General features: G+C 36.2%; 2 protein-coding genes across 5 annotated transcripts in view; both read left to right on the forward strand.

The window, feature by feature from the left end:
* Positions 1–25,489, forward strand: part of SIP2;1 (small and basic intrinsic protein 2;1) — a 51,823-nt gene that overhangs the window by 15,368 nt on the left and 10,966 nt on the right. The window lies entirely within an intron of this gene.
* LOC148714589 (uncharacterized) lies at positions 1,524–20,545 on the forward strand. The gene is made up of 3 exons (XM_089929308.1): positions 1,524–17,867; positions 18,168–18,373; positions 18,797–20,545. Exons 1-3 carry the CDS (start codon positions 17,306–17,308, stop codon positions 19,919–19,921), a joined length of 1,893 nt encoding a protein of 630 aa, XP_089785434.1. The 5' UTR covers positions 1,524–17,305; the 3' UTR covers positions 19,922–20,545.

Consider the following 25,489-nt stretch of genomic DNA (forward strand, 5'->3'; position numbering starts at 1 on the left):
TGGGTGGGTTAGTTGTCTGACTGTTGGGTCAATCATTTAGTTCAGCTTATATTTAAATTTAAAATTATTTAAAAAGTAGATATAATGTTAGAAGAACATGTATAATTAGTGATAATTTATCTTTTTTAAATATTAGTAAATGAGATGGGTCTATATCTCACAGTACTTTGTAGCATTAACTGAAAATAATCGTGAATCATCTATTTTATGAAAAATTAAAAAAAGGATATATAATATAGAAACCCTGTAATACATATTGATTTTTTAAAGTTATTTTAAATAGTAAAGTTTTGAAAATATCCAAAAGAATAATGTGAACTACACATTTTTTGGATTTTTTTATCGAAAAGACCTTATTCTCTGTGAAAAATTATTATTGAAATGTAATAATATGCTTGAAATAACTCGGGATACAAAAACACACACATGTATATATGATGCATGCATGCATGTATATATGTATGCATATATACATTAACAAACAAATTTAAACCATTGCTTAGCGGTTGCTTAATGGTTGAGTGGTTTGTAGATTTCTGAATAGACAATATTTTACCTGCAATTTTTTTCCTTGAAAACCAGCCGAGCCAACCTGGTTTCTATTGGGTCAGCTGCAGATCCGGTCCGTTAAGAAATTGGATTGGCTAATGCTCCAATTCACCAGTTTGTTTGGTCTAGCCATCCAATTTTTGTAACTATTGATGGATCATCATTAAGGCCCTATTTGGGGGAGCTGTTGGAAGTAGAGCTGTTTGCAGTAGAGCTTTTATAAAAAGCTCTTTGCTGTTTGGTAACTACATTTCTAAAGTGCTATGGTACTTTAATATGTGTTTGGTAAACAAACTGAGAAAATACTTTTGTGTGACAAAATGACCATAAAGGACATTACTAGTATTATACAACAGAGCATAATAAAATATAATATGTATTAATACATAAATATATGATATAGTATAATATTAATGTAATGTAATATAATATCATTATAATATAGTACTATAACATTGTGTACTATAGAATAATAATTTAATATAATATTAAATTATTTAACATAACATATCAATGTATTATGATATAATGCAATATAATATTATATTTATAGTATAATACAATAATAAATGTATAAAATATTATAATTATTAATGTAAATTCATTTTCACCCTTCTGATGACCATTTATCTCTCTAACAAATTTTCTAGCTAGATGATAAAATTAGTTAAATAATTACTAATATTTTATTTATTTATTATTTTATTTTATTGAAATATATTTATTTATTATCTTATTTATTTATGTATTTATTTATTCATTCATTTATATACATATTTATTTATACATTTATTTATTTATTTTTTTCTTTTCTTTTTCTTTCCTTTTCTTTTTTTTCTTCTCTTTATTTTCTTTCCTTTTCTTCTTTTTCTTTCCTTTTCTTCTTTTTTTTCTTTTCTTTTTCTTTTGTTTTTCTTTTCTTTTTTCTTCTCTTCTCCTTATTTATGCATTTATTTATTTATTTATTGTTTTCTTTTCTTTTCTTTTTCTTTCCTTTTCTTTTTTTCTCTTTTTTCTTTCCTTTTCTTCTTTTTCTTTCCTTTTCTTCTTTTTTTCTTTTCTTTTTCTTTTCTTTTTTCTTCTCTTTTTCTCCTTCCTTCCTCTCTTCCCTTCTTCTCCTTTCTTCTCCTCCCGCCGCGGAAGGGGGTCGGGCCGCGGCGGCCGCGGGAGGGGGTTGGGCCATGGCTAGCGGCGGCCGCGGCAGGCCAGTGACATTCTCGGCGGAAGGGAGCCGAGGCGGCTTGCTCGCCACTACCGCAGGCGGACATCGCCGACCCACAGCTCCATTGTGGGCGCACGTCGCCGCGTGCGGCTACCGCCGCCCAAAAAAGCACCCCACGGCTGGCTGCCATGGGGGCTTCGCTGCAGCTCGTCTCTCCAGTCCCGCGGCTGGGACGTCATGGTTCCATGGCTGGCGGAGGCCCGACCACCCCACGGCCGAGCCTGGCCGCTCCACGGGCCGGCCATGCGCCACGGGTGGCGTCGCGACGACCTGCGGAGGGGTCGCCGGCCACGGGTGGTGGCCGGCATGGTGGCTGCCACCGTGGGCAGCCATGGGTTCACCCAAAAAAAAAAAAAGGCGGCGGCATTGAGAAGAAGGAGATAGAGAGGAAGAGAGAGAGAGGGAAGGGTGAGAGAGAGGAAGAGGCGTGGGATGGAGGATTTTGGGAGGAAAAATGGACTGTTAAATAGGGGTATTTTGGTCAAAAAAAATAGCTTCCTGACAATGCTGAAAATAACGTTTTCGGAAAGCTCCAAAATGGAGCTTCTCTCAAAAGGAAAAACTAAAACAGCTTTTCAAAATTTTTACCAAACACTTTTTTTCATCCAATAATACTTTTGGAGGGCGAGAAAGTGCTTTTTGGCCCTCCAAAAGCTCCCCCAAACAGGGCCTAAGTTGGCTCTAAAGAAGCTTGTTAAGTGTACTTCGGATGAGCTCGAAACAGGTCGTTGGTCAGATAATTGTAAATGGTTTGAGAAGTTTATGAAATCAATAGATGTTTGATGAATCTGTTAAGGCTTCAAAAGCTGACCCAAAATTCAAAGGATGCTGATGAGAATCCATTGTTGAATCATGCTGATATCTGGAGGCAAAGAGGCTTGATAAACCTTCTTTCAGCAGATTCTGATTGATGGCATATTGATTTGATGAAGAGGTTGCTATGGTCCTGGAATCATCAGGCATCTGCAAGACTATTTGAAATTAAGATTGAGCAATCTGAACTCAAGGAGCTATCCTCTTGATTTGCCATTGAATCAGGCTGATATATGAGAATAGAGGAGCTTAATGAGCCTTATTGCAGGGTCTTGTAGATGACCAATCAGATCGATGGAGAGGATACTACAGTTCCTAGATCTATCAGGTCTCTGTAGATATGCCCAGAATTCAGACTTTACAGTCTGAATTGCAAAGGCAATAGCTCCTAGATCTTCCATTAGATCACGCTGGTATACGAAAGCAACAAATCTTGATGAGTCTTCTTTCGCAGCCTTTAAGTGGATGACCAATTAGACCTGCAAGAAAAAATCTTGACGAGTCTTCTTTCACAGGCTTTATATGCTTTGAAAGAAGTGCTGCTGTCAAATCTGCATGGGTCAACATGCTAGCAGTTAACTTGCTGAAGCTATGTGATCATGGCTTCTTGACTCAACATCATAGGATATTGGTGATGGTTCACCTGGCTTGGGGTAACAGCAACTATCATATGCATGCAATCTTCACCACTTGAATCACAATTGTTTAACCTGCCATATCCCTCAATTTTGGAATATGGGTGAGCCTTGATCAACATAATTGGTTGGTTCACATGGGACAGCATGCAGCAACTACCATTGGTTTCTAAGGAATAACAAGATGCAACCCAGCATGGCCATAGAGTTATAAACTGAAAGCTCAATCCAATTAACCACATGATAGTCATATATGCAAAGAGCTTATAATTTACGGATGAAACTTAACAAAAGCTCAGGGTGCCATTCTTCACATCTGATGTAACACTTAGAAGAAGTGTATAGTTTCTCTAATATTGAAATGATGCAGGGTGATGTTTAGATAAGAGAAGGTCCTCTGACTTCTCCCACCTCATTCTTTAGTTCGTGAAGTTGGCAAGCACAAGCACCAAAATTTTGAGGTTGTCTGTGCTGGTCTCTCTCTCTCTCTCTCTCTCTCTCTCTCTTTCTTTCTCTGTATATGGCAACAGCTGGTGTGTTTTCCATCTTCAGGTTTTGAAGGGATTCATTATTCATGGTTAGTTATTGTTATTGTTGTATGGGCACAAACATGAGAATCAAATTTGGACATGTTTCTAAGTGTTTGACTCAACATGAGGTGAAAAAAGAGATACAAGGATATATAGAAAAAATAATTTTAACTAAAGTATATGCATTTAAATATCATATAAAAGTAAATATTAAATGATATTATTCGTTAAGATCTATATGCATGTTTCGCATTCAAACTTCCAAATTTTGGAAACATGATAATTTGTAAAATTATTTTGATACATTCTTAACCAATATCTGAAAAGAACAAAACCTCAATTTATACATTACTTTTAGTGGATAAATTAATTGTTGGAGTCAACTCTCTACCAATTTCTACAAACTGAAATAATAAACTTCTATAAGTATCTAAGTGTCCGATGTGTATCTAACTCATATATGTATATGATATGGGAACTGGACATGAGTGTCTAGGTAAAACAGATTCTTCACTTATTGGATCCTTCCACGTTTTGGGTTCTTGTTGTGCACAGCGAAGTCATGCAAATTATGTCTCTCGAGGCCTGCCTACTCTCTATTTATAGATGAGGAAGTTGTTGATGTTGTGGAGAACTCTTGGTATGAAAATCTTGTGTCTAGGACTTCACAATAAAGTAATGGTTTCTCAAACTTGGCGTAAGATGCTTATGTGCAAGAGTCAGATCCTGATAAATTTCTATTTCTTTTCCTTACAAGGGCTGTAGAATGGATGCCAGTCTGCTTCCATGATGCTTTCAAACTGCCTTGGGACTTCATGCAATGTTAAACCAAAGAAGGGATATGTTAGCTGGAGTACCAACAATACCAGCCTATTTTAAGAAAGAGGATTTGGTCAATATGATTTTCAAGCCCAGTTTGAATACAAAGTCCCAAGAATCCCACAATGCCATACTTGATTTTAACTTCCTTTAAGTCTTGTTGCCCAAAGAAAATCTGTGGCCGAAGTGCAATGGATTGGCTTGTCTCTTTATGCTGAGGCTTTAGAACTATTCTTAGAAATTTAGAATGATAAGAAACCACCAGTGATTTAGTTTTTTGTCACATTGATCATCATCTGATTGGTTTCTCTCACCCTTTCTAGAGCCTCATCTCAAAGAAGGTTAGTTAAATAAAATTTTCCTTTGAACAAGAGTTAGAAGAGGAATGTTGGCCCTCTTGAGGCATGCGTGCACATCCACCAGTAGAAATTCAAGCTACCTTAGGTGTTGTTGGCTTTGATGCACTTCAAGTTATAATGAACCCAAGCACCCTATAATTTGACTCATGATCCTATGGTTGGTGCAGTTGCATTCTGATGGGTGAGTTTCCTTGCATCAAGGCAACCTAACAATGCACAATTGGTGCTCCAACTATTAGATATTTTCCTAGGCAGCCACCATTGGGAGTGACATTTTCAGAGAACGAATCTTGTTGGATTAGCCAGTGCTGCGACATTCACTACACTGGCTTCTATTTAGGTGATGACGGAATACTTATAGCATTGCATATAATGTTTTGGAATCCAATGTCTTGCACGGCTGTGTTTTACTTGACTGTCGAAATGGGACCTGCAATACTACTACACATTGGCAATAATAACCCAATCCAATTCTTAAGTGGTCTATGAGAACCGAATGAGCAAATGTTGGTGGAAAATATGTGGTTGAGAACTTGTGAGGCATCATGTTCTTCTTAAAGATAGACCAACTACTTTACGTGCATGGGTGCATGTGTCATTAAGATTTGGTGTAATGATAGCTTAAAAGAATCTGGTCAAAGGAATTATTGAACATAGAATTTTAAAAGATCAAAATCTAAAAGCCATGTTCATCATCTAGAACAGATAAAAAGTTTATTAGAGGTTTTCTGCTTTAGGTTTCTCACTAAATTTGTGGAAGACTTAATCACATAGAGAGCTGTGTCTTGACTTATCTCTTAAGATGAATTTGACATCCCTTAGATATTTTCAAGCCTTTTTATCACATACAAATCAAATGACTTGGAATCTTCGGGATTAAGGTTCAATTGAAATCGAAAAGCCCGAGGTTCTCATTTTGAAGTCCAACATGTCTTGATGTTGATCCAAAGACATTTTGATTTCATATCATCTAGGAAGCAATTGAAAGAAGTTGCTCCCTCCCAGAATTCAAGTCTCTCAAGAAAAGGTCATGTTGCTCACTTTCTCTTTATAACTAGAGAAACATTAGTTGCCATTGGAAAAACGAAGAAAACGCCCTCCCTATTGAAACATTGCTGATGCCCTTAAGGTGGAGACCTCTCTTTTCTATCTTAGCATCATCATCTTTTCTTCCTCTTGTGTCATAGCTATGGCCATTATTATTGTAATCCATGCTATCACCTTTCATGGCTGCATGCAATTTTTATTGTAATCCATGTGATTACTCTTTGTTGATTCCATGAGAATCGTACAACTTTTCCATGATCTGTGAGTAGAAATTCTGTTGAAGCTTTGATGAATGAATACCAAGGACATGTGGCCATTGATGTTCTAAGCAGAGAACCTCGATTAATGATTGGATCAAATCAACAAAGTAAAGAATATGTATAAATCTATGATAGATTTGTAGGAAGTATGACAAAGGCTTGTTTCAATGATAATAACTTTTGATCCATTCATCTGACCGCGTTGATATCATAAAGAGTTATAGAACATTGGAAAAACATATCATTCAAATTGCCGACCAATCTACTAGTCCAATTGGCCTTTGCAAGTTTTAGATTATAGGTCCATAAATTTGGATTCTAGACCAGTTTCTCAATGTCTGCAACTTTACAAGTTTATAGCAGATGCCTCTCAAACCTGATTAAAGATCTATTTAAAATAGCTAAAGAATGCAATTAAGCTCTCCACACTTCAATTTTTAGGTCGATTCAATGGTTTAATTCATTATGTCCCTTGGAATCCTGACTAGTAGATCTAATTGGCAAATGAACCTACAACTCTAATTTGATAAGTTCCAAAACTCACTTGAGTCATTCAATTAATGATGCATCTGGACATGGAGTTCAAGTAGTAAATTCCATTCATATTTACTTTTCATGCCGTTCCAACGGTTAATCATTTCCAAAGAGCCATTGTAAGACAGCTTGTTATAGCCCAATGCTACTGTGTAACAGAAAGAGATGTTCATTTGAGTTGAATATTCATCCATTTCCAACAAAGCAATGTATGACCATTATGATAAAGCAAACGATAACTTTGAGATTTTCATTAATCTAGAAATTTATTATGATCCAATAGATGATCAGGCTATAGAAGTGCCCAAATTGAATCCAATTGGTTCAAATTACTATTGGGTCTAGATGTGAACCTGTTGTTGGATTCATACATGAACAATTTAACTTGGAACCTATGTTCATCTTAGGTTGTCATTTTAGGCTATGAATCATAATGAACCAACTCTAACTAGGCACTCAGTAAACTTGAGTTAACTCAATGTTAGTGCAGTTGTTTGATTTGATAGCCCTTGGACCATGTGATGCATGTGCATGTGCATGTGCATTGGAGAGCTAGAGAGACCCGAAGATGCTAAGTTATTTATAATGTTGGGAGTTTTAGAAATGATTAATAGTTAGATCAACCTAAAAATTAAACATGAATGAGTTTACTAATTGAACTCCATGAGGTCCAGAAGGATCATTGTAATGACTCAAATGAGGTTTGGAACTCATCAAATTACCAGAGAGTTGTAGGTTCGTCTACCCATTAGATCTACTGTTTAAGATCCGAGGAATACCGTAATGAATTTGACTGTGAGTTGTAGGTTCGTCTATCTATTAGATCTACTGGTCAAGATCCAAGGAATACCATGATGAATTTGACTATCAGATTGGCATAAAAAATTAAGTGCGAGTTTAACTAGTCTTATTTAACTAGTTTAACTAGATCTTTTATCAAGTTTGTGAGGCAACCTCTATGAACTCATCAAGTCACAGATGTTGAGAAAATAATCCGGAATCTATATACAAGGACTTAGAATCTAAACATTATAAAAGTCAATCGGACTATTAGATTGATCTAAAATTTGGACGATAATATGTCCTTTTATGTTCTTTAACATTCTTTTGATAACAAGGTGATTAGATGAATGATTCAATGATTCAAAACTTATGGTCATTGAAATATGCTTTTGTCATTAGTACTTGCAAATCTTCTTCATAGATTCATATGCATTCTTTACTGATTTGATCCAATGATTAAACAAAGTTCCCTACTTAATACCTCAATGATCACATTTTCTTGGATATTTTTTGAAACTTCAACAGAGTTTCTTCTTAGGGATGATGGGTTAGTTGTGCAATTCTCACAAAATTACTATAGAATAATCGCATAGATTAGAATATAATGGCATTCAACCATGAAAGGTAATCACACTAATTACAATAGTAATGTCTAGCCATGAGACGAAAGGAGAAACAAAACAAGATGATGGCAAGATGGAAAATAGAGGTCTCTACCTTGAGTGCTCATTTCAACAAGCAGGGCTTTTTCTTCTTTTTTCCAATGGCAACTAAAGCTTCTCTATTTATATAGAGAAAGTGAGGGATATTAGCCTTTTAGTGGGCGACTCGAATTGTAGGGTGGAGCAATATCTTTCTATTGTTATTTGGATAATCTGGAATCAAAATTTTTTTTGGATCACTATCAAGATGATTTGGACTTCCATTTAAGAACTTAGGGCTTTTGGATTTCCATCGAACCTTAATCTTGGGGATTCCAAGTTGTTTGATTTGTATAAATAGAAAGCTCGAGCTTATCTAAGGGATCACAGTTTCACCTTAAGAGAAGTCAATGCTCATCTCTTTGCATGATAAAGTCGTAAATAAACTCAATGAAAGTCCAAAGCAGAAAATATATAGTATAGATCTTAACTATTCCTTACAATACTCCACTATATTGATTGGACACTTAGAGCGTGACTAGATGATGAACATGGGTTATAAATCTTGATCAATTAATATTCTTTTGACCGGATTTTAGCTTAACGAGAATGGGTAGGCGGGTCAGTTTTTATGATGAGCATGAGATGCCTCATGAGAAGGCTATAGACGGGTTTGTTTTACGATAAATAAGATGCTTGATGTGAGTTCTCAACCACATGCATAAACATTTTGTTCAATTGTTTTTTATAGATCACTCAAGAGTTGGATTAGTAAGTTGCTACTTGTTGAAATACTATAGGCCCCATTTCGACACTCAAGTAGAACTTAGCATGTAAGATGTTGGTTTCTGAACATCAGGCAATGCAGTGTTATACGTATTATTGTCATTTCCTAATTAGAAGCCGTTAAAAGTATGCCGTAGAAGCCAATTTGGCAGACGCATTGTAATTGTTCTGAAACATAAAATTTGTACTTGACCTTTTTATTGATTAATAAAAATTGGGCATTTTATTCATTCATGTTATGTATCCATGAATTGTCCTAGGAATTAATAAGATGATAAGACATATTCTTAAGAGTTGAGAATTTAAGACATGTGTCATTAGGTAGTTATTCCTGAATTGCTCCTGATCGATGGATTATCACGAAGGATGGTGATCAATCCGATGAGATTAGTGCACAGATCATTTTTTTTGATGGACGAGTCTTAAGTCCACAGTGTGGGGACACTGAGTGATTGTGCAAGTGCTTGTTAGAGAACAAGGGTACTGAGCGTGACCAAAGCAAGAAGTCACTTGGATATTTATCCACTCGTCAGTGACTTGATGCTGCAGTTGTATAACTAGTACTTATTAGACCTGTGATGCCTTAGCTAATCACGGTGAGGTTGCTGTAGTTTGACGAGCACATAAACATGGGCCTTAAGGGTCATTGTGGTGCAAATTGGCTACAGTAGGTTCACTGTCGGATTGGTATTGCATCTAGATGGGATCTATCGACCTTGATAGATTAGGAGTGATGCTATGTGATTTATGAGACTAAGTTCGAAAGACCTTCGTCAGGGCAGTTTTGGAAAAAGAGTTTTCCAATCTCGAACTTGAGTCAAATAAATTTGACATATGACAGACAATGGAATTTGACGAGTTATCCATAACCTCTGTCATATCGGAATCTACGATAGAGGTACTGTATCATACGCTAACTGCACCTAGAGGTTCATCCATTTCGTTCTGCTGGGTTGCCATTATATGCTGTTAGGTGTCACTAATGGATTGTGAGACTCGAAGGCATTCACTTGATGATCACTGAACCTTGAAGAGAAGAGTTGAAATTGTTTCAACCCATTGAAAGGAGTTTTCAATAATATTGTGATGGAGATCACAATATATCTCACTACCAGACAGAATAGAACCTATGAGGTCATACACATTAGAAGTTTTGATCGTTCCAACGGTTGGATTGCGATTTAGAATCGCAATAGATCTTGATTGTCAATTTGATTGACAATTGGTTTAACCCACTTAGAGTTAGTGAGTTAAAGAAGAAGGATTTGCAATTAGATTGCAATTTGATTGATTCAATTGGGCTTAATCAATTAGAACTCCTTATTAGATAAGGAACTTAATTCATGAAGACCAATTTGGATCCTAATTGGATTAGGATTCAATTAATCAAGAGAGACCAAATGTTTCCTAATTGGATTAGAAAATTTAAGCATGAAAGGAAGGGAGTATCCCTTCCTTCATGCAGGCCATAGCAAGGGAGAAAACAAGGAGGGGCGTTCGCCCCTCCTTGTCACACGCCCTTTGCCCCTCCTTGTCACACACCCAAAGGAAGGAGGGGGCGTCCCCCTCCTTTCCTTCTTTGGTTCCACACGCCACATGGAGGGCCCCCCTCTTTCTCCTCTTCTCCTGTGTTGCCCAAGGTGACAACCCAAGAGGGGGGGTGAATTGGATTTTCTAAAAATTATGTTCCCTAATTAACTTTGAATTGAATGCAGCGGAATGATAAGATGTTATCTTACTTAAGCTCTAGGCAATTACAAGTAAAGTAGTGGAAAATTAAGCTAGAGCAACTACACTATGGCTTTAAGGTGCAATTGATCTAAAATTAACTTATAGTTGTATGATCAATTTTTAACTATGTGAATGGTATGAATGGAGTGGAAGCTAAGCAAGCTTTAAACAATCACATATAAATCAATAGAAAACAAAGCTAGAGATATTACACAATCAAGTATGAATGTAAGGCATGAAGCACAAGAGATAAGGCATCACAATCATAAAGATGTATAATAGTTCGGTGCACCCCAGCATCTACATCCACTCCCCAAGATCTCTTGAAAATTTCACTATAATTCCTCAGATTACAGCCGGTTGTTTTACAAGCTCCCAACCTAACTTGTTTTCACGAGATCACAACGAACTCGGTCGGTTTTCACAGGCTCACCGACTAGAACCAATCCGACTGTTTTCACGGGCTCACAATCCAACCCAATTGTTTTCTCCAAATTACCAACTATAACCTACAACATTGGTTTTCACTGGCTCACCAACAACCCTTAACCCCTTGATTCAATCCCTTGATTGAATCAAGTTACAAGATGTCAGAATAGGAGTTTAAAATAAATACAAACTTCTCAAACAAGCAGATATAACAATATAAACAAATAGAGTAAAGAGAAGAAGCCCTCAAACAAGTTTTGCAGATGAAAGAACTCGGCTTCTTCTTTACTTGACCCTCTTCTGATTTCGCACGAGATAGAGGATCACTGAAATAGTACACAGTTGGAGAGGAGGCTTTGGGATTCACTCAGATGCTTTTTTTCTCTCTCTTTTGCTTTGAATGACCCTTTTGTGCTTTTGGAAGGTTTCTCTTAAAATCTCTTTGAAATCTCTTTCCTATGTGTTCTCTCCCACTTATTAACTTCTTTCCTTGCTCTCCCTTTGATTTTATAGCTTTGGATGGCGTGGAAACAAAGATCTAGCCGTTATGCATCCCAGTCGCAGTAGAGTCGGCTCTTGCAGGCTTGGAGTCGACTCGGCTGAAGTTGGAGTCGGCTCGTGAATAGTAGGAGTCGGCTCGAGCGCTGTTCATTGAAAATCAGCTCTCTATCTTTTTCTGCGGGAGTCGGCTCGTGAACAGTAGGAGTCGACTCGAACACTGTTCATTAAAAATCAGTTCTATCTTTTTCTGCGTGGAACAGTAGGAGTCGACTCGAGCACTGTTTCTTGAAACTCCAAAGTGCCAGAGTCGACTCTGAACTTTCAGGAGTCGACTCTAGGACTGTTCTTTTGAATTTTTCTTTGAATTTGCTCCTCCAACTTGAATTCTTTGAACTTGAACCTTGGCCCAAAGAAGTGTGGCTTTCTTCCAACTTTTCTTGAGAGCTTTTGAGGCCTTCTTGTATTTATCCAACTTGCTATGTTCTTTGCAAAACAAATTATTTTTCTTCTTGCAACACAAACATTAGTAATCATACTTCAAGCTTTTATGATCATCAAAATTAATCTTTGGGTCAACAATCTCCCCCTTTTTGATGATGACAAAATTTGGAGTATATGCAATATAAAATAGATTGTGTTCTAGAACTAATGCATAGCTAAGTTGCACGAAGTAGAAAACATGCATCTTTAAAATATATTTCATGATAATGCTTTAGATTTAAGCAGCTTAACATAATCAACACATTTCAATCTAAGCTGATTTATATTCAATTCAAAAACATAAGCATTATGAGCATATACTCAAATATTTTTTTCCCTTTTTGACAACATCAAAAAGGTTACAAGATAATGAAATATGAAGCAACATATACTCTAATTTCTCCCCCTTATTGTACTCTAATTTTCATTCAATGCATGTCAAATTATTGCAAGAATATGAATCATGTCATTTAAGGCAATAGTGTCAGGGTAAGATTAATGAGCATAGATCAGAGCTAATTAAGATAATTTCAAAGTAAATTATAAGGAGATCAAGGATGAAAAGTTTGGCTATAAGAATGAGACATTTGAGATACGAGCCAAAAAGAGATCTCTAAATGTAGATTCCAAAAATATTTTTCAAATTAAGTGTAGATGGAATCTTTGCCAAGTTATTTCAAGAAGTATCAAGAATGATATTCAAGTAAAGCACGAATGAACATCAAAACTCTTTTTCTCTTTTTTTTTTTTTGAAAGATCTTTAATAACAGAAAATTTTCATTTAAACTCTTTGTCCAAACATATTAATCATATAGCAACCTGAGAGCAATCTAATTAATTTTTCAGAATATAATATAAGATCAAAGCTTATATTCTCGAAAAACATAAGATTATGTTGAATTTATGATTCTTAATGAATTCAAAATTCTTTCATGATATATCTTTGAGCATACATAAAGTTCAAAATTTTGTTGATAATTCTCTTGCTTCTTTTAAAAGTCAAGGCATCAAAATCAAGCAAGATGAGTTGGCATAGGATTGAAAAACTAAAGTGCAAGCCAACAAGAGCTCATTAGTGGATTCCAAAATAAATTTTTGATACCGAGATAAATGGAATCCATTTCAATTTATTTTCAAAATAAATGATTTACTAATGAAGTACAGATAAAAATCCAGATTTTGAATCAAATCAATCCATAAGACATTCAAGGAATGCATCAAATGAAAGTGACTTTTGAATAAGATGCATATTGCAAAGAGATTGAATATCTAAAGCTCCTCCTCAAAAGATGCATTCTTCTTTAATCATTCTTTTCTTTTAGTTGAATTTCAGATTTTAATGATAAGTGTGAATAAAACTGAAATTCTATGATATCAAGAATGTAGAGTGATCTAGAATTTTTCAAAATTTATAGCAATCACTCTTTTTAATCTTTCAAGAACAAGTCATGCTTTCTCTTAATTTTTGAGAATATGCACTGAAATATTAATCAGAAAATAACTCTTTTGAAGCTTCAATTTCTTTCAAAAGCAATTACATTTTCTTTCCTTTAAGAATTATTTGAGTGAGTTGAAATGTTTCTAGCTTTGAGATCATTCACTTTTTTTTTAAAAAAAAGCTTTTTCTTTTAATGATAGAGGCCCTTAATTATGCAGGAGAGAAAACATATAGATGATCATTGAAGTGTATATTTATAGAACTCAATTTCTTAATCATAGTGTCACAGCAATGTATACATGAAACACAATAAATCTTTTTAATATCAAAATAAAATTATATATTTAGAAACATTTGTTCGCAATCAAGATCATTGAAAGACACATCATTTAGCCAATTTTAGTATACTTATAAGATACATAATGATATGTTTCGGATGCATATCAAGGCAATCAACCAAGGCATCAAAATTAAGTTTAAGCTTTTATACAAAATCAGATTCTGAACTTCATAAAGATTTTCAAGGAGGCTTTCAAAATTATAATTTGAGAAATGTATCTTCCACATTGTAGCTCATCTTAAATCATTACGATTGAAAATACATATTTTCAAACACATTAGAGCACATTCAGAATCTTTGTATTTAATATTGAGTTTTGGTACAAATTAGAACATTATGTACCAAAGTTAGGCAAGTTGAAAGATAAATCAAAATCAATTCATTTTGCCTAAATAGAGATATCCTTCTCTTCTCTTTTTTGCAAATTTATTCAACTTTCAGATTTCAAAGATGATCGTGAACGACAAATCTGAATTTTTTTTTAATAATATTTAGAAATTTTTTTTTATTTAGTATTTCAAACATTTGACTATTGAAACTGATTTAATAAGCAATTTTTGATATGAATCCAAAAAATATCATTGATGAGTATGAAATGCAAGTAAAAATAATTTTTTTTATTATGCTTTGGAACACAAGTTATTTTGAAAACAAAGGTGAAGCAAAGACTTGTGTGCAAAGTTAAAATACATTCCAAATTGTTGTTGATAAAATATGTTTTAATCAAATTATCCAAGTATGGAGCATTACAAAATATTGAGAACCCATAATTCAAAACATCATGCCACATGCAAAACATATTATGTATTAAGTCATAACAACATGTATTAAAATATTAAGAGCAAGCATATCAAGGATCAAAATCAATTCTTTTCAAATAACTTCCCTTATTTAAATATAATCTTGCACTGATTTTATCCTTAAAGTGTGTTTTCAAGTGATTGAAACTTCATTTGATTTTTCACAAGCTTCTTGTATACTTTTACAATCATATGCATTAAAACATAGTTTATCTAGATGTGAATATATAATTTCATTAAATTTATCTTCACTTAAGGAATCATCTTGGTACCAGTCGGATATATAATTTTAGTGTTAATTGATCCAATTATGATCTTTTTAGTTTGAGCGTGATGTATTATGAAATAATGTCTTATTTTTATGTAATTAAATATAGAGAGCAAAATTTGATTCTTCATTAAATTTTTTGATATTAGAATCATTACATCTTATGAGAATCTTGTTTGATGTCAAAGCTCTTAAGTATTTCATTAATTTATAATCTTAGATTTTATTTTCTTAACAGATTTTTTTTATATATTTTTTTTGAATCTTTTGATATCAATTAAATGTGATACTTGAATTAGTTTGATATCTTTGCATATAAGCACAAAATGAGCATATAATTTGTCCTACAAGTTGTATGATATAATGATAACAATAGAATTACCTTGCTCATCATTTTTAAACTCTATAAAATGGGGTCATAGACATACCTTTCTTCATGCCAAACTTCTATAAGAATATTCTTGTGAACTTACTTTGGCCAATAAAGATCCCCTTTCTTGTTTGTCTTAGTTTGGAGTTCGAGAGAAAATGTTAGTTCATCTATTTTACTCATTTCGAACTCACCCTGCATGAGCTTAATAGAAACTTCATATAAAGCTTCATTAGTAGCACCACAAATAATGTCATCAATATATGCCAGAGCAATTACGATATCAAAATTTTTGATACATAGTTTTATCAATATTTCTTTCTATCAAAAGGTTACTTAAACTTTCATATCATGCTCTTGGTGCTTATTCTAAATTAAATAGTGCTTTATCATGTTTGTAATGAACAGGGTCTGCTGAACCGGCCTGTACCAGTCGGTTCTGGGGTATAAAATAGTTCCGACCCAATATGGGTCGGAACCGTTCGGTTCGATGCTCGAACCGGTGCGAACCGAGCCGGTTCGCACTGGTATATGCTCGAACCGGTGAGAACCGTTCGGTTCGCACTGGTATGAGCTTGAATCGGTGCGAACCGAGCCGGTTCGCACCGGTATATGCTTGAAAGAAGTGCCACTCAAAGTGCCACAGCGCTGGCCAGAGGCACTTTGAAAGTGCCACAGTGAGCGGCACTTCGATCGAAAGTGCCGCTTTGTGCGGCACTTCGATCGGAAGTGCCGGTGCGGCACTTCGATCGGAAGTGCCGGTGCGGCACTTCGATCGAAAGTGCCAGTGCGGCACTTCGAAAGTGCCGCGCTGTGGCTCACAGTGGCACTTTTAAAAGTGCCACAGTGCCTCAACGGTTGGCTATAAAAGCCGACCGAATGCTGAAGCCAAATCCATCAGCTTAGGTGAAGGAAAGGTAGAGAGAAAGGAGGAGGAAAAGAAGAGAAAGGCAAAGATAAAGGCGTGAAAAAAATTTAGAAAGGTCGGAGAGCGTCGTTTTTCTTGAAGAAAAATCCAGCAAAAACTAAATAAGGTAAAATTTCTTTCCCCTACATTGTTTTTTTAATATTTCATTTAAATTGCTTAAAAAAATTAAGTCAAAAATTGCCAAAAAATAGGAAATGATTCAATGATTCCATTTCGTCTTGAATTTTTTATATGTTGTCGATATATGGACGATGTTAATGGTGACATTAACTTTTATTTTTACAGAATTTATATAATTTAAAATTTAATTAAAAAATTTAAACATTAATTTTTAATTACAAAAAAATAGAAATTGAAAAAAATTAATATGGTTGTAGGAATGGAGCCATCAAGGAGAGGGCAACCCCAAGAGCGTAATATTAGCTGGGAGCATGGGAAGATGCGCGGTGAACGGCATCAGTTTTAGTGCAATTATTGCTACAAGTGCTTCAAAGGAGGAGTAACCAGATTAAAGCAGCACTTAGCCGGTAATTCTCGTGAGATATCTGCATGCTCGGAGTGCCCACCGAGCATCCATCAGCTGATGAGGAAAAACCTCGCTGAGATCAAAGCAGCCAAGGAGAGGGCTGCCAAGCAGAAAGCGGAGGTGGAACACCAAGCTGCAGAAGCACCTTCCTATCACTTGATGGAGTCATAGGAGGTCGAGGGTCCAGATGAGGAGGCACAGATCCAGGCTGCCATGCGGGCGAGTCTGGATGATCGGTGGCAACAGGAGGAGGTGGCGAGGCATCGGGCTCGATTTGGGTCCTCGTTTTTCGAGTCGGGCGTCGGTTCTGGTGGAAGCAGATAAGATCCAGAGTTTCAAAGGACAATCTCAGTCAGGGAGGGCGAGGGCAGAGGACGTAGTCGGATTGCATCTATCCTGGGTGGTTTTGGTGGCCGAAAGAAGTCTTCCGGAGGGATTCCACCAGGTGCGTCAATCCATGATGTAGATCCGCATGCCTTCCCCAGGAGAGATTCGAAGCAGCAATGGGTAGACACAATGTGGAAGAAGGAGAAGAAGGATATGTGGCGAGCTATTGGATCCTGGTTCCACTTCAGCCACATTCCAGCGAATGCTGCAGACAATACATACTACAAGTCTGCCATTTCTGCCATACAGTCTGCCGGTTTCGGTGTCGATCCTCCAGGCCCGAGGGATATCTACGGTGAGCTTCTTGACAACAATAAGGAGGAGCTAGAGAATTGGATTGGCTCATATAAGAGCAAGTGGCCCATATATGGGCTCACTCTGATGTGTGATGGTTGGACTGGTCCGACAAAGCGGGCCATCATCAACTTTCTGACATACTGTGATACGAAGATCTTCTTTCACAAGTCAGTTGATGCTTCGGATAAGGTGCACAACGCCTCATACATCCTCAGACTTATGGATGAGGTGATTGATCAGATTGGAGAGGAGAATATCGTGCAGGTCGTCACTGATAACGGGCCGCAATATAAGTTGGCCGGGCAGGTCTTGATGGAGCGGCGACCACAAATTTTCTGGACCCCATGTGCTGCACATTGCATCGACCTCATCCTGATGGACATTGGAAAGATCCGTAGAGTGCAACATACGGTGGAGATAGCCTAACGCATCACCAGGTATATTTATAGCCATACTTGGGTTCTTTCATTAAGGAGAAAGTATGTAAGGGGAGAAATTCTTAGACCAGGAGTCACACGGTTTGCTACGAATTACATTGCACTTGATAGCCTTATCGAGAAGAAAGGAGCCCTACTTTAGATGTTTGTCAGTTCCGAGTGGTAGGAAAGTAGATATGCCCAGGCCCGCACTGAAGGAAGCAGAATGTAAAACTTGGTAAACATGCAGTCATTCTAGCAGCGGGCCAATGCGATAGTTAAGGCTATCAAACCATTATATCAAGTGCTGCGGGTCGTGGATAGCGAGAGGTACCCCCAGATGGGCTTTTTGTATCACATGATGGAGAAGGCAAAGGCTCAGATCATGGAGGCAGATGTAGCCCATGCCCAGGAGTACATCGACATCATTGAGCATCGGTGGGGAGCCCAAATGGGTAGGGAATTGCATCTAGCAGGTAAGCGATAATATTGATAATTATACTGATTGATATATTTGTATAATTATACTAAGATGGTGTCATCTATGTGCAGCATACTATCTGAATCTCCGGTTTCAGTACGAGAGTGGAATTGGTATGGATGATGAACTTCTTCATGCTCTGCGTAATGTTATTTATAAGATGGAGCCTGATCCAGAAGTCGCCGCGTCATGTATAGAAGAGGTAACTATGATTTAATAACATATGTAAATATATCGGATCTTATATTATTGACATACTACAACAAGCTTCTTTCCACAGACCAAATTATTTAGAGAGGGCAGCCATAGCTTTGGACAGCGACCAGCTGTCGTGAGCAAGACAACTATGAATCTATGTACAATACAAATCTGCAAGACACCTCTGCATCTGAATTATCTTCAAATATGAGGCCATCATATATGTAAAATGTAATTATCTTCAATATTTTTGCAGCTGAATGGTGGATTCATTTTGGCGGATCCGCAAAAAATCTTAAGCGGATAGCTATCCAGATCCTCTCCCAAACGGTCTCCTCGAGTGGCTGTGAGCGCAACTGGTCCACCTTCGGCCTTATCCACAGCAAACAGAGGGACCGTTTGACACAAAAGCGCCTCAACGACCTAGTTTATGTGCACTACAATCTGCGGTTGAGGCTAAAATGCATTCAGAAGGAAGTGGAGCTCAAGTATGCAGATCCCATCTATAGGACTTTTACCGATGATGATGATAATCCTATGCTCGATTGGCTTGCGGCCCAGCAGCACGAGCCCGAGCTTGATGAGTCAGGATCGCCTCGACGACCAGCCAGCATCATAGCCACCGAGGCTATAGTCGATCCACAGCAATGGGCTGAGCGCAACATTCCACGCACTCCTACAGCTGATATGACGTGGCTAGAGGGGAGCCAGTCACCGCATGACTGGTACGATGCTCCCGTTCAGAGAGATGATCCTCTCATGCGAGGACGAGGACGATCTAGTACCCAGTCGACTCGATCAGGAGGGCATCAATCCCAGCAAAGAAGAAAAGGAAAGGAAAGGGCCCCAATGGAGAGTGTCGAGGAGACTTGGACCAGCAGCGATGAAGGTTCTGGTGGTGATGGATCTACTAGCCATGGAGGAAGTGGAGGACAGTATGGTACTACTTATGAGACACAGTCGGAGGAAGGTTTTCGATACACCGGTGAGTCTCAGTTTACGCATGCTACACAAGATACGGACCACGGTAGGCCGTCTGATATAGGCCGGTCGGATACCATTGCATATCGAAGAAGAGCTCCTCAAGGTCGTTCAAGAGGCCAGGATGCAGCTGCAGATGACCTCCCATGTGGAGTCGGATCCATTGATGTATCAAGTTCCGTGTCTTCCTATCATCCGCGGCCTCAGCCAGCCTATGGATATGGTGCATCGGAGTCATCTTCCGGTGGCTACTACCCTGCGCAGCCCGAAGGGTCTTACGGGTCGGATTTTGGTGCCGGCATATTCGGATGGGCCCCTTATCAAGATCTCTCAGAGCCAGAGCTTCAGCGAGAGATCCGAGAGTTCTTATGATCCGACGCGCATTCCTCGAGGATTGAGCATACAAGATTACAATGCCGTTTGGTTAGAGAGATGGGTTGATCTGCCTCTATATTATGCTGATGATCCAGATATTGACGAGAAGCATCGCCACTCGATCCGATTTTAGATATCCGAGAGTGCTTTAAATGTATGTAATTGATTGTATCTTAATTTGAAAATATTTTATATTCTTCATCTCATTATTTGAATTATTTGGAAGTAATAAGTTGCATCATCTAGTTTTAACCTTAAACCTAAACATAAAAACATTAAAAAAAATATCCAAAAGTGAAAGAACTTCCAAAAAAAAAAACGACGATGGGGTCGAAACCAGGCCGAATGTGCCCTATCGGTACGGTATCGGTTCGGCTCGGTTCGGCACCGGTACCGTACCGTTACCGGAGCCGACCGGTACGTCGGTACCATCGGTACCGCGAACCTACTAATGAATGTTTTTCAAATATAGATGATTATTTTTACATAGAACTTCTTTAATGATATAATCACACAGAAATACATTCTACACATTCATTTGACAAAATACAAGGCTCATAAAGCAGTCAACTGAAAATGGTGATCTTTTTGGCTTCTAATCATGCAATGATTTCATCAAGATCTATTTTATATTTTCTTGATTGAATCTTTTAGTAATCACCAATTTTTCTTCATTAAGTACATTTCTGAAAAACTTAATTTTATTCCAATTATAGTCAAGTTTTTAGATTTTTCAACAAGATTTCAAAATTTTATCCCTTTCAAAAGATTGCTCACACAAGCCTCACAAATGTGTTGAGTATACTTTGCTGGTTTTGCTTTTACTTAAGATTTGAGTATTTATTTTTACTTAGCTTTTACTTTTTCTGAACAATGTTCATTCTCTTTTCTTTATCTCTCTCTTTTTGTTATTTTCAAGTGATTTACATGAAAGAGCAGAATAAAGAAATAATCTAATATGCTGCATATCATTTAAATGTATATCATGCAAGGAAACATCATTTTTATTATGCTCAAAGATCACAAGTTATTTTGAATCAAAGTTTGAAGCATAAACTTGTGTATTTTATGGTTATGCATCACATAGGCAAAGGTATTTTCCAATTTAGGCAAACCATGAAACAATCTCCAAAAGCATAAGTTAATCAATACATATGTAGACATGATATCAAGAAATTAGTAATCAAAAACTTTAATCGTGTCACAATAGGATTTAAGTTGTTGACTTTGCTCAGCTAATTTGCAAGAGGGGTATTTAAAATTACCAATTCATTCTGCATTCTTCAAGTCAAATACCTACTAGATTTCTTATGTGTAAACTTTTGTTTGAAGAAGGTCCTCTCTTTTGTTTGCATGTGAGTGTTTATTGTACCTTACATGGAGGTGACCTTCAAGTTGAAATCTCTCATTTCTTGCTCATAGATCCTGCATTATTAGAAAAATCTTTTTCTTTCTTGAAGAGAAGTCATTAGTTTCTTCAAGATACAAAACATTCATACAACATATTTCTTAACTAGATGACTCAAAATAAGACATGACAATAATTGAATATTGAGTCATTCTACTCAAGAGATTGCCTAAATATAAGCAAGTACAAGTCACTTGAACTAAAGAGAGTTTCATTAAGCAAGATGGTTCAAGGACAAGCATGTGAGGCAATAGAAAGATTCATCAAGGTCAAATCAATTTCTTGTTTTCAAAATCAATTTAGCTTAGATTCTATTTGCTCAAAATAATTATCAATAAGATATACAAGTTAGATTTTAATCAAATTATCTTAAACAGTTGTTTCTATCAAAATTCTGATTATGATTCAGCTTTCAACACAAATAATCATGTTTCAGGGAGATAAGCAATCTTCTTTTAGAGCAAATACAAATATTATTTTCGACTTATGAGATATAGTTAATATTCATGCTTTAAAAGATTTTTATGCTCAGATTAAACATGATGAATTAAAGTTAATCAACGGAATTTGGGATAACTTTAGAGAAAGATATTGATCATGGATACAATGATTATGTTCAATGAGATATTTTAAAGATCAAATTTATTGATTTTGTTTTTTTTTAGAATAGTCTTGAGAATTACTTGTAAAGGGAAAACAATCTGTTGTTATAAAATTTTTTAATAAAGTTTCTCATTATGATCTCGACACATTAATCATTTATGAATGAAATAATTATGATTTGATTATGATTTAGCATATGATACATACATATGACTTATAGAGCAAATCATAATATATTTTAAATAATCACATAAGGAATGAGTGATATAATGATAAATTATATTCATACCTTAACAAGAGATGAAATAAGATTTTTTTTTTAAATATTATGCTCAATAAGATTTTAACATGAAGGCATGAAATCAGCATGGAACATTTATACTAGAGTACTAGAGAGGGAATTTAGATTTTGAAAACTTGAAAGAGAAAGTTATATGTATATTCATTTATTGTTTTTTTATCATCATGCAAGCACTAAAAAATTTTTTTATGCTAAGATCACTGAAATAAACTTTAACATATATATAAGGTATTAAAGGCTTTAATGCAAAGAGTATCGCAATTCCAAACAAAGATAATCTCAATACACGATGTAGAATGTTAAACCTTATACTAGATTTAGTGAATAAATTAAGACTTATTTGTAATTACGTGTCAACGTACCCATTTGCATGAAGGTTTCATTTGTTCCATGGGTAGCTTGGCACACCTACATCTACATCCTCATATTTTTATTTTGGGTACCCAAGCTTGCTTGGGTCCTCGAGGGTTAGAGTATATGGTTCCTTTTGGAACCCAAATCTATTTAATAGTAATAGCTTTACCATTTGATTTATTGTACTAGAACTATAGGTAAAGTTGTTATGCCCATTCTTTTTATGTTTAAAATACATTATCCTTTTTGATGATTTGCTTGACGAATTTATAACCTTTTTCTTTAGGGGTTCATTGCTAAGCGAAGGAGTCAAGCCAAATTTTGATTTATCAAAAACAGCATATTGGCTTTCAAACATCATTTTTAATCTTTCTGAACTTACAGTGAATTTGTTAATAAAAGATTTCAATTGGTTAATTTCTTCACTTAAGTTTTGATTTTCTTTAATTAAATTCTGATTTTTCTAAATTATTCTAAATTTATCCTTAAGCATTCATTCTCAGAATTTAATTTGTCTTTCATTTCAACGGTAAAATTTGTTTTTTCTGACATTTCTAGATTTAGTTTTTTAAGATTTTTGTTTTTCATAACTAATTTTTTACATTCCCTATACAAATCATGAAAAATATTTAATAATTCATCAATAGAGAATTCTTCTTGTAATTCATTTGATGTAAAATTAGATTCAGATTTTACCTCGTCTTCTTGTGCCATAAAGCACAAGTTAGTTACCTCTTGTAGTTCTTTGGAGCTGATGTCATCATTGTTGCTCCTAGCTTTTATTTTCTTGCTTGACTCACTCTTGGTCGAGGCTTTCTTACTTTTTATCTCTTTTTTCCTTTCTCGCTTCCTCTTCTTCTTTGTCTTCAGAAAACTTTTGAATTTTTCGGTGTTTGAGGATGGATCCTTGTTTTCATCACCGAATTCTTCATTTGTTGTTCTTTCTTTCTGATTGGGAAATTTAAAATCTTTTCCTGCAGGCTCACTGTTAGTATGTAATTGAGGCACATGTGAGCTAATCTGGAATTTGTCATAAATATTTTCTAACGTATTCTAGATCTCCTTAGCAGATAAGTATGCAGAGATTGCATTAAATACAGTTTTATGGATAGCACAATATAGTATGTTCATAGCATTAGCATTCAATTGTGCTAAGTCTTTTTCATTAACAGTTTGAGAGAGTGTGTGAGGGCCATTTGTTATGATATTCTATAACTCATAATTTTGTGATTGAACAAAGATTTTCATTCTAGTTTTTCATTGAATATAGTTATTTTCATCAAACAGTGGGGGTCTGTTTGTGGAAAGTCCCTCGAAAAATAATACATTATACGGGGTTGCCATGATCTTTGGCTCTAGTCGGTTAGGACTATAAATGACAAGAGAGCACCTGCTCTGATACCACTTGTTGCCCAAGGTGACAACCCAAGAGGGGGGGTGAATTGGGTTTTCTAAAAATTATGTTCCCTAATTAACTTTGAATTGAATGCAGCGGAATGATAAGATGTTATCTTACTTAAGCTCTAGGCAATTACAAGTAAAGCAGTGGAAAATTAAGCTAGAGTAACTACACTATGGCTTTAAGGTGCAATTGATCTAAAATTAACTTATAGTTGTATGATCAATTTTTAACTATGTGAATGGTATGAATGGAGTGGAAGCTAAGCAAGCTCTAAACAATCACATATAAATCAATAGGAAACAAAGCTAGAGATATTACATAATCAAGTATGAATGTAAGGCATGAAGCACAAAAGATAAAGCATCACAAACATAAAGATGTATAGTAGTTCGGTGCACCCCAGCACCTACATCCACTCTCCAAGACCTCTTGAAAATTTCACTATAATCCTTCAGATTACAATCGGTTGTTTTACAAGCTCACAACCTAACTTGTTGTTTTCATGAGATCACAACGAACTCGGTCGATTTTCACAGTCTCACCGACTAGAACCAATCCGACTGTTTGCACGGGCTCACAATCCAACCCAGTTGGTTTTCCCCGGATTACCAACTACAACCTACAACATTGGTTTTCACTGGCTCACCAACAACTCTAACCCCTTGATTCAATTCCTTGATTGAATCAAGTTACAAGATGTCAGAATAGGAGTTTAAAACAAATACAAACTTCTCAAACAGGCAGATATAACAATATAAACAAATAAAGTAAAGAGAAGAATCTTTCAAACAAGTTTTGCAGATGAAAGAACTCGGCTTCTTCGTTACTTGACGCTCTTTTGATTTCGCACGAGGTAGAGGATCACTGAAACAGCATACAGTTGGAGAGGAAGCTTTGGGATTCACTCAGATGCTTTTCTTCTCTCTCTTTTGCTTTGAATGACCCTTTTGTGCTTTTGGGAGGTTTTTCTTAAAATCTCTTTGAAATCTCTTTCCTATGTGTTCGCTCCCATTTATTAACTTCTTCCTTTGCTCTTCCCTTAATTTTATAGCTTTGGATGGCGTGGGAACAAAAATCTACCCGTTAGAGACAAAAATAGAGCCGTTGGAGTTGAGAAAAACTAGCCGTTATGCATCCCAGTCGCAGTGGAGTCGGCTCTTGCAGGCTTGGAGTCGACTCGGCTGAAGCTGGAGTCGGCTCGTGAATAGTAGGAGTCGGCTCAAGCACTGTTCATTGAAAATCAGCTCTCTGTCTTTTTCTGCGGAAGTCGGCTCGTGAATAGTAGGAGTCGACTCGAGCACTGTTCATTAAAAATCAGTTCTCTGTCTTTTTTTGCGGAAGTCGGCTCGTGAACAGTATGAGTCGACTCGAGCACTGTTTCTTGAAACTCCAGAGTGCCAGAGTCAACTCTGAACTTCCAGGAGTCGACTCGAGGACTGTTCTTTTAAATTTTTCTTTGAATTTGCTCCTCCAACTTGAATTATTTGAACTTGAACC

Source organism: Phoenix dactylifera, chromosome 2, assembly GCF_051530095.1.
Source record: "Phoenix dactylifera cultivar Ajwa chromosome 2, Ajwa_hap1_PhDact_Kaust_v1.1, whole genome shotgun sequence".
NCBI lineage: Eukaryota > Viridiplantae > Streptophyta > Magnoliopsida > Arecales > Arecaceae > Phoenix > Phoenix dactylifera.

What these genes read in the sequence shown, in the direction of transcription:
- LOC148714589 (XM_089929308.1), top strand. Translation starts at nt 17,306, where the DNA reads ATGTGGAAGAAGGAGAAGAAGGATATGTGGCGAGCTATTGGATCCTGG. An exon ending in GATGGACATTGGAAAGATCC is followed by an intron (nt 17,868 to 18,167) that starts GTAGAGTGCAAC and finishes CCAATGCGATAG; the next exon opens with TTAAGGCTATCAAACCATTA. An exon ending in TGCATCTAGCAGGTAAGCGA is followed by an intron (nt 18,374 to 18,796) that starts TAATATTGATAA and finishes TCATATATGTAA; the next exon opens with AATGTAATTATCTTCAATAT.